Source organism: Trypanosoma cruzi, genomic scaffold, assembly GCF_000209065.1.
Source record: "Trypanosoma cruzi strain CL Brener 1047053517117 genomic scaffold, whole genome shotgun sequence".
In the NCBI taxonomy this organism is placed as follows: Eukaryota; Euglenozoa; class Kinetoplastea; order Trypanosomatida; family Trypanosomatidae; genus Trypanosoma; species Trypanosoma cruzi.
The window spans coordinates 407939-417377 of NW_001849565.1; the positions used below are offsets into that span (position 1 = coordinate 407939).

General features: G+C 47.9%; 4 protein-coding genes across 4 annotated transcripts, besides 13 other annotated features; all 4 read left to right on the forward strand.

The window, feature by feature from the left end:
* Positions 1–4124, forward strand: Tc00.1047053509001.10 (hypothetical protein, conserved; the record flags this gene model as incomplete). The annotated part of the gene is made up of 1 exon (XM_800902.1): positions 1–4124. A coding segment is annotated over one exon (4124 nt), but the record flags the coding sequence as incomplete, so codon positions are not given.
* Positions 1–9439: a sequence feature (heterozygous, non-Esmeraldo-like haplotype).
* Positions 4289–4314: a microsatellite.
* On the forward strand, positions 4920–5855 carry Tc00.1047053509001.20 (hypothetical protein, conserved; the record flags this gene model as incomplete). Its single annotated transcript, XM_800903.1, has 1 exon — positions 4920–5855. One exon carries the CDS (start codon positions 4920–4922, stop codon positions 5853–5855), a length of 936 nt encoding a protein of 311 aa, XP_805996.1.
* Positions 5876–5915: a microsatellite.
* Positions 6045–6086: a sequence feature (A-rich).
* Positions 6369–6465: a microsatellite.
* Positions 6491–6531: a sequence feature (CT-rich).
* Positions 6643–6662: a microsatellite.
* Positions 6919–7437, forward strand: Tc00.1047053509001.30 (hypothetical protein, conserved; the record flags this gene model as incomplete). Its single annotated transcript, XM_800904.1, has 1 exon — positions 6919–7437. The coding sequence occupies one exon, from the start codon at positions 6919–6921 to the stop codon at positions 7435–7437; it is 519 nt and encodes a 172-aa protein (XP_805997.1).
* Positions 7589–7626: a microsatellite.
* Positions 8019–8060: a microsatellite.
* Positions 8222–8257: a microsatellite.
* Tc00.1047053509001.40 (calpain-like cysteine peptidase, putative) lies at positions 8287–8730 on the forward strand (the record flags this gene model as incomplete). The annotated part of the gene is made up of 1 exon (XM_800905.1): positions 8287–8730. One exon carries the CDS (start codon positions 8287–8289, stop codon positions 8728–8730), a length of 444 nt encoding a protein of 147 aa, XP_805998.1.
* Positions 9131–9156: a sequence feature (AT_rich).
* Positions 9200–9275: a sequence feature (GA-rich).
* Positions 9408–9435: a microsatellite.

Here is a 9439-nt window from a genome sequence, read left to right on the forward strand (position 1 = left end):
GGTTTATTGTGGAACATGCCCAGACAGCGGATATACATCCTCTTTTGATATATCTGATTCCAGGGGAGTTAACCGATAAGAAAACTCCACTTGGCGCGCTACAATGGGCCTTTATGTCTATCACGGAATGTATTGCATGGTTTTCCTTTCCTTATGCATTATTTATGCATCTTTTCCGTGAGGATGTTCTCGTGGCCCCATTATTTCGCGGGTTTCTTCTTGCTGACCGTATAATCACGGCACTGGGAGGGAAGGTAACTGTGTACCCGCCCTTACCACGCACCAGTGACCACAACTTGTGGGATACGCTGGACAACATTATTGATCGTACCTTTGTTTCGCTTTGGCGTGCTGTTCGACCAACGCCTCCGACGGTATTAAACGCCGTGGAGTTTCGAGAGTGGTTGGATTGGAACGCAACGAGTTGGCGGTACGAGAAGGGTTCAATGACATTGCCTTCCCTTGGGGATCGCTGCGTTGTGGTCCCGGATTTCCTGGAGGAGGAGTTAAATTGTTTGGCCGGTGCAGTGGAGCGCATTACGGAACAAGGATTTTTTCGACTCGTAAGCACCGATCGTCAACGGACTGAGCTTATTGGAGGCTCGGCCATTACCACGAGATGGTCTCGTGCGGAAGATGACAGTCCTCTATCGTTTCTCCGAGTGAATACTCCTCTTAATGGGGGCAGTTTTGTTGGCACGAAACCCTTCCCCCACATCATGAGGTTGCCCATGTTGCTTCAGGGTTTATTGGTGATGTCGCACCGTGATCAGGCCACCGAATTGGTGTGTCGTTTTGTGGATGCCGGTCCTTTGGCTGTGACGGCCTGCGCAGAGGTGGGCATCTTTAGCATGGCTCTTGTACACTATTGGACGCGTCGCGACTTGCGCCATCTCTTACCGACTCTGTTATTTATTTACGCCAAGGCTTGCTACACGGATCCCTCTTTAGGAGACGCTGATCCAGCGCAGCGTAATGTAATTATTGATACTTGTATGGAAATTCTGGAGCATCCCGTGACAGTTCCTGCCGAATCGAGTGGAGAGGCTGGTGCGTGGCAGCGTGATGTCCTTGGATCTTGGGCAGAGCCTCGGGGGCAGCAATTACTTGCGGCATCGCTGCTCACTATGATTTGTCTCCACTCCGGAGGAGGCCGACGTCGCTGTCGAGAACGTGATGCCTTTCGCGTGTGTTGTAACCTTTTGCAGGAAGCGGCTGCAAAAGCGCCACGGGTACCGTTACGAGAGAATGGACTCGAGGGAGAGGGGGAAGAAGAGAGCGGAAGGGAGGAAAACTTCTGGGACGATTATTCCCCCGGTGGACCCGACAACAATCCGGTGTTAATGACAGCGTACGTACTTGGTCTTATCGCTCTTTTTGTGGTTATTGCGTGGGAAGGGACACTGTCAGTCGCCAAGACGGATGAAAAGGAGGAGGACGACCAACACCATCAACAACAACAAACTGGTGGTAGCGGTGGCGGTGATGCATTGGCTGTGCGGGCATATATCTCGACTGCTGTCGATGCGCTGCAGGCGTTGTTGATCACAACCTCCTCGGCTATACGTGGGGCAGCTATCAAGGCCATCACTGTGGTTTTGGTCTCCCTCATTACGGACGATGAGACCGCGGTCATGTGCGTTCGGGCCATCGTTAAATGCACCTCCGTACAACGGGCACCCCTTGAGGGTAACACAGACAATCGTCTCGAATTTGTTGGTGCCTTATCCCTGGCGATCAAGTGGTTAATTGGGCGTCTCTCTGTCTCTTTGTCCTTAGAGGATATACGACGGGCGGTGCGCTGTGAGTTGAACAAGGCGTGGCGTAAAGCATTGGGTACCACAACCACGAGCCGTGGGTGTGAAGAAAATATCACGAACTATCGTGATCCCGATTTACCATTTGTCTCACCCTCGCCCCTTGCTGAGTCACCCGTTGCTTCTTTCACCCTCAACGGTGTGGATTCCCTTTTACGCATGTTGGCTGAACTTACATGCCGACTCGGTGTTGCGTCAAATGACCCTTGCCCTTTGGTTGCAGCACACGCTCAAAAAATACTGAGGGATGATTTGTCCATGTTACACGTGCGGTATTTACCTCTTTTCCAGCCTGCAGGTAATGTTCCATGCGGGCGTGGCGGCGCAACCACCACATCCCGCAATTCCGGCATCGCAAATTTTTTTTCAGGTGTTTTGAATACGCTGACGTCGCGTGGAGGGAAGCATGCAATTAGAGAGGGCCACCAAAGCGGTCATGTACTACGAAGTGTTGGGGACGAGGATTTGGTTGAAGAACTGCTGGACACGGGCGTTATTTTTGGTGAACGTGCGGCAGTGTCAGATGTTAGTGTCTCATTACGCACTGTTTCTGTGCACGACAATATGACTATTTCTTCCTTTGTCTTTACTCTACTTTCGTTTCTCGGGGAACTGCTGCTGATACCCATGGATGATCATGACCCCAGACACCCCTTCAACCTTGAAAAGGACGCGTACATTCTCAAATATCTGCGACGGTTGCGGGATGAGTTGCGTGTAACGGTGTCATCTAGCTACGGTTCCTGTGGGTACGAGGGCCACGCTGTCGTATCTCCCTTGCTTCCGTCTGCCTCGTCTTGGAACCATCCATTGAGTCTTCTCATGATGCCTCAGGAGGATGGGACACGAGGGCACGCACCCTCACTTTCCTCACCACTTATGCCGTCGTCATCGACTGTCGGAGCTGATGCCTCTGTATCGTGGACAACAGATCGTCAAAAATCCTTTCGGCTTTTGGCCGAGAAGAACATTTCCGCGGAACGCAATGGTCATATTCAGGTTTTTACCTTTCATCCCACAGAGCGGCACTTTATAACGGGTACAAATCAAGGTGTTATTCAGGTTTGGTCCTTTGCCGAGTTGGAGGGTTTTCTTTTGGCGTCCTCGACTTCATCCCCTGGTTCCTCGCAGGAATCTGGTGAGCTTTGTCGACTGTTGTCACAGATTCAGCTTTCAGAGGTGGTGGCCCGGCCGGGTTGCGCCATGCCACCCTCGACCGTTCTGAAGTATATGTACGGTACACAACTGACAATACCGCAATGTGTAAGTCTTTCTGGAGTTGCTAATGAACGATTGACTGGCGGTGCCCCCGATGTGCCATTGTCGCGGCGGGCGGGGTTGTGGGGGACAAACGACTATGGAGGACGTGTGGCCAGAGGGGTTGATCCACTCACAGGGTTGCATTTGGTGGACTCAGCTTACCGCACACTACTCTGCGCCGTGGGTCGATCGGGGTCTGTCCAGATGTTTTCAGCGTACACCGATGCGGCGACGGTGAGACGCGTTACATCCTTTGCGACCATGACATATGAAGAGTCCCTTCGGAGCCATCAATGTCTTTCTTCTTACCACACACCAGCGATGTTGTTGCATGTGAGTGGTGCAGACGGATCCATTGCATCGTGGGACCTGAACTGCGAACAGAAAGTTTCGGCGGGAGCTGGCCGCAGAGAAATTCTGCATTCACCATCAGCTTTAGCTTCACATCCCTATGACGTTTTTACTTTTGCTGTGGGCGCGGGTTCTATTTATCTTTACGACCTGCGAAATTCTAGTCGTTCGACCCACGTTTTACCGGATCCCACATCCTTGGGGCAATCACTCCAGCGACAATTACGAAGTTTGGGTGACTACAAACCGCTATGTTTGCATATTGGATTTTCATGCCGCTATCCGCACGGTCTTGTGACGGGGTACGGTGGAGAGCAGGGTGTTGTGATGATGTGGGATGATCGAAAATTGCAGCAGCCCTTCTTTCAGAGAGTGGTGTCAGAAACAGGAGGTGCCGGCTCCTCTTCTTTCAATTCAGTGGGCTACATGGACGTGCAGCATTATCACTACGCCCTTATGACCCTGTCTGTAACGGCAGATGCTCTTTTTGTAGGGGATGCTCTGGCCTCCCCATCATCAAAAGCAACATCGTCATCAGGCGGAGGAGGAAACTCCTGTCGGGCGCACATACGTCTCAAGCAGCAGCCTGGCGCGGCTTCCTTTCATCCCATTCTTCCTTTGTGCGGTGTGGCGGGTGGGACTTATTTGCAACTTTATGGGCGAAAAAAGTTGTCTATGCCCGAGCGACACGCTTAACGGGTGCCTCAAGTTTGTTTTTACGCACATGCAATGTTATATGTATATATTATATATACGTATTCTAAGGAGGAGGAGGGGAATGGTATGGGGGAGAAATAGAAAAAGGAAGGTGATGTGGGGCAAGATATTCTGCAACTGCATGTGCACGAAAAGCATGTGTGTTTTTCTTTCTTTTTTTTTTTTTTTTACTTCGTTGTCGTTGTTTTTGGCGGTTGTGGGGTTTCAACCTTTTTCCTCGTACGTGTAATAGAAGTTTCCCAATGACGATCTGTGTAGGTGAATTCTGAGGCGTTTGCCACGATCCCTCACCAACAATTTGTTTCTCACCCCTGGGTTTGCTCTGGTGCAAGTGACAAGTTATATATTAATTTGGGCTTCTTTCTGTGGGCGTGCACGTGTCTTTTGTTGTCGTTGTTGTGTGTAGTAGGGGTGGTGGAAAGGAGGAATTGCCGGTTATGTTTTGTGGCGTTCGAGATTCTTTTTTTGTTTTTTATTTTCCTTTTCATTCTTTTTAGTGTTTCTTCACTTCCTTTCGCCCTTACAATTTCGACGGCTGGGCGTCTTTGCAGGAATATCCTACTCATCCCTGTGAATGCCACTCCAACTTTTTTCTCCCGTCCCTTCTTTCACGCCATCGTTGCGTGACTCCCGAGTCACGTCTTCTTTGGATTTCACTTCTCACTCGCACCCCACCCACCGGCTCTGCCTTTCCACCGCCCCTTCGGTGTGGGGCGTGCCCCCCCAACAAAGCTCCTTGCCCGGGGCGAAAATCACAAGAAGACAACAAAACGCATGGGGCTGCCTTTGAATTCCTCTGTGCAGGTGGGGGGTGGTGGAGGTGAAGAGAGGGGGCGGGAGCGGGAGGCGGTCCCTGCATTAAATCCACATTTTTTTTTGAAAATTTATCTCTCTCTCTGTGTGTGTGTGTGTTCCTTTTTTCTGATGTTTGTGTCTAGGTTCCTGTCGGTGCAACCAGCAGGACAGGAAGGCTACTGGGACAAGGGAAGGCAGACAGAAGCAATGATAGGGGAATTGGGTGGCAAAACCGCCCCGAAACTGGTGTTGAGGACAGCCCTGGAGAAGGACCGTCATGGCTTCAGGGGGTCAACCGGGAGGTTCGATGAAGACTGGCAGAAGACTGAAAGAAACGCGTGGCCGGTCTTCATTCAGAAGGGTGTCACTGCTCCAAATCACTCTGAAGGGAGTTGTAGCATGACATCCGGCTCGGGAGAAGGTAAAGAAGTTCGTATTTCATCCAGTTGCAGCGGGGACCCGTCTTCTGTCGAGAGGGATCCCCGTGCCGGCTACATCCACCAGAGGTGGCCATGCAGACCTGCGGCAATAACAAAGAGGGGGCAGCCACCACTATTCCTTGGCCCGGGTCCGTCGACGAAGATTCGCTACGATAAACTCTTTTGTTGCTTTAATGAGGGGAATGGCCTTCTGTTCCGTCTTGTGGACGAAATACACCACACGTGGGCTTACTACAACGATACGATGGAATACACCATGCACATCACCGTCAGTTTTGGGAGGGATAGCACAGTGGAAGCCATTGGCAAGGCAGAGTGCATCATAATGGATGCGGCTTTAGGTAGTTGTAGCATAGATCTTCTCCTTCCTCCGGGTGGGACAGAGCTCTTTATGCGTGGCGAGTACAATGGTTTTCGTGGCCATTACGAAATTGCTTCTTCACGTGATGTTGCCACGGGGGAGAGAAGGAAGTGACGGAGGGAAAAGGAGGAGGGAAACACAACAACAACAACAAACAAACAAAAACAAAAACAAGGGGGGTAAAAAAGGCGCATATGATTGGCATTACTTTGTTGCCTCCCTTATTCCTTACGTGTTTGTGTATCCTTCCTCGTGTGTCCTTTCTAAGAGTTATTCCATACATTTATACACGTAAACAACAGTAAGAATGAAAAAAAAAGAAAAAAAAAAGAAGGGAAAATAAAATACTAATAATAATATATGATGCAACATAGTTTCTTTCGTCTGTTTTTTTCTTTTTTTTTTTTTCCCAGTGGGATCTGGCATGTGAAAGAAAAGGAGGTGAAATGCATGTGTCTGGTAGGTAAGATGAGATGGGGGGGTGGGTGGTGGTGGTTCATATCAGTTTCTATAGATGGGCGGCGCGAAGGCTAGTTAGTTTGAGAGGGCAATAATAATATATTATACGCGTATGTGTATACTTCATGCTCTTTGCCTGTCCATTGCTGGCCCATTCATCATTATGAATGTGGCTTTTATTGTTTTCTCTTTGTTGCGAATTGTTTTTGTTTTTGTTGTTGTTGAATGGACAGTTTTATTATTATTTTTTTTGGTTGTTGTTGTTTGATGTAACCCCAGTTTTTCGCCCTTTCTTCTTCTTCCTCTTCCTTTTCCTCTTTTTTTTTTTTTTTATTTTATATATATTGTTTCTCATTGCTTTTACAGTTCTTTTTCTTTCTTTCTGTGGGTGTGTCATTGTCGTCGCCTCCTCCATGATGGGTATTTATTTGCCATCGTTATGTTTTTTTTTTTTTTTTTTTTGCTCCCCACTTTCCTGCTGCGTGAAGTGCGTGTGACGGACACCTCGCCACCATCAACATCTCCATCAACGGCCGCTGCCGCTGCTGTTGTGGATTGTTTTATCTCAATTTTTTTCCTTCTCCTTTGCATTGGGTGGTGAGGCACCCGCCAAACAGAAAGGGAATAGGGGAAGGGAAAAGAAATACGGGCGCCGATGGCCTGAACGCAGAACAGAGCCCCTACAGGAAGAGAGACGATCCAAACAACAAAAACAACAATGGGCGGCGGTGCTTCGTTGGCAAAAGGGATGGGCCTCAAAAAGGAGGGGGGCGCGGCGGAGGAACTAAAAGGAGAAAAAAGCAAATTCTGGCACGGCTGCCCTGACATGTCGACGGTGGCGCCCAGTGACAGCGGCACGATTACTCCGGCGTTTCGTATAAGCAAAAAGGAAACATGCTTTCTCATCGTAGCACCTCTTCTGGCGGAAGAGGTGGAGCACGCGTTGGGAAAAAAGGAACAGAATGATGTTCAACCGCAGCCGCAGCAGCCGCAGCAAAATACCTCCAAATCAGTGCGGTGGGCTTTCTACAACGACAGTAAGCAATTGACCGTCAAAATCACAGTAAGTTTTTTTTGTGCAACGCAAGGATTAAGGGTGATAAATGAGGACGTGAAAACGGAGCATACAGATGACAATTGTCTACGTGCATCTGTCATGGTGAGGCCGCTGGAGACCGTGGTGTTTGTTGAGGGCTTGGTGGGTGACTACTCGATCAGGTGCGAGATTCTTCAGTAAAGGAGTGCAACGCGGGGGAGACACATTTTGCCTGTTAGTATTTTAACATGTGCCTGTGTGTGCATGTATGGTGGTTAGTTCCCATAAATTGTTATGAATGCAGTGCAATATTCTTTGTGGTCATGTTGTCTTTATGATTTACGGTTATTAATTTTTTTTTTCTATTTATTTATTTTTTTATTTTTTTTTGTTGTTATGGCTTTATTATTTATTTATGTTTTATTTTCACTTTGGATCCCGCTGGACACTTTTTTTTCATCTGTCATCTGAGCGTCCAGCTTCATTACGTACGTCTTGATTGCCCCCTCCTTTCCCTCTTTGCTGTTCAAATGATGCCATTAAATCACGGGTATATGTGCATGTGTTTGTGTGTGTAGTGCCTGCGGCCATTCCTCTTTCTCTCTCGCTTTTCTTCCTTTATTTCCCTGCGTACATGTGTGTATGGCTGCTATGCACACACGACCCACTCACCCCGCTCACCCATCTCTTTCTATCTGCGTTGTTGGGCACGGGAGAAAAGCACTGACAACATCCGCGGCAACAGGAGTAAGAGGGAGCCAAGTTAAGCCCCCTCCCAAAAAATATATATATATATATATATTTATATAATAAATATAAATATAATAATAAATAAATAAACTGAAGAAAAAAAAGGAAAATACAATTGGGACTTTGTTCTTCAGTATTACTATAACAGCGGAGTTCAAGCCGAAGTAAAACCAGCCGGACACCAACAACAGCCTCAACACAAATCCGCAAACACACATACACACACAGACTTACGTATATATATATATATATATATATATATACATATATAGGGAGGCCAGCAAATTAAGCCGCAAGGAAATGGGGTGTGGATCTAGCAAGTCCAAAACGAAGGCCGATGGCTTCGTCAACGGCAGGCCTAGTGACTCGTTTTCCTACGATGAAATACGCAAGTGCACAGAGCGAGACAATGGTCTTCTCTTTCGCCTGGTGAGCGGAGATAGAAAACAGTGGGCCTTCTACAATGACTCCAAGACATACGAATTTCACATCACTGTGTATTTTTCAAGCCACAGCCGCGTGGAGCCGCTCGGAGACACGACTGTTGTGAGGGACCCAACGGACGGAAGGCTTGTGGCCAAGACGATTGTGTACCCCTGCCTCACGGAGCCCTTTGTGCAGGGCGATATTGATGGCTTTGATGCGGAATACCAGGCGGTGGTGCTGACTGAAGAGTACAAGCGGAAGAGGGCGGAGATGAAGAGCAAAAAGCACGCCGCGCAAGCCAATGACGACCTCGAGTAGGTGCATTGGTCTCGCCAGGCAAAGTGCATGCGTTGGAGTGGTGGAAAGTAAATAAATAATAAGGCAATCAAACAAAGAAACAAAAGAAAAAAAAATTGCACTCCATCCATCCAAGAAAAAGCGAGGAGGCAATTAAATCTAACGAAATAAAATCAAAAAGACGAAAGCAAAAGGCAAAAAGGAGGGAGGGTTGGATGGGAGACACGGCAAGAGCGGAACAAAGTGTATGCAAAATAGAGTGGATGAATTATTTACAGTTGCCCGCCGTTCCTTTTCTTTTTCTTTTACTGCTTTATACATGTTGGTTGTGAAGGGAAGGGAGTTGGGGAGGGCGGGGGCGACCCTGATTATTGGGTCCCTTTCTTTTTTGTTTTGGTTCCATCTTTGCCGCACTCCACAGATTTTTTTTTATTTTTTATTTTTTTTGTGTGTGGGCAGCGGCATGAGCGGGGACTTGGGGAGGTCGTATAAAAAAAAAGGGGAGGGGAGGGAGAAAACGAGGGGATATGCCGGGGGGAAAGAGAAGGAAAAGGGAAGAAGAAAGAAGTGGTGGTCTTTGTGTTTGTGGTGGTGGGTGGAATTTTAGCAAGAAGCCCGAAGGGGGCATTCATTTTTCGACCTTTTCTACATTTATTTTATTTTTCATTTTTTCCTTAATTTATTTGGGCTTATGCTCCTTTTTTTTTTTTTTTTTTTTTTTTTTTTAGGG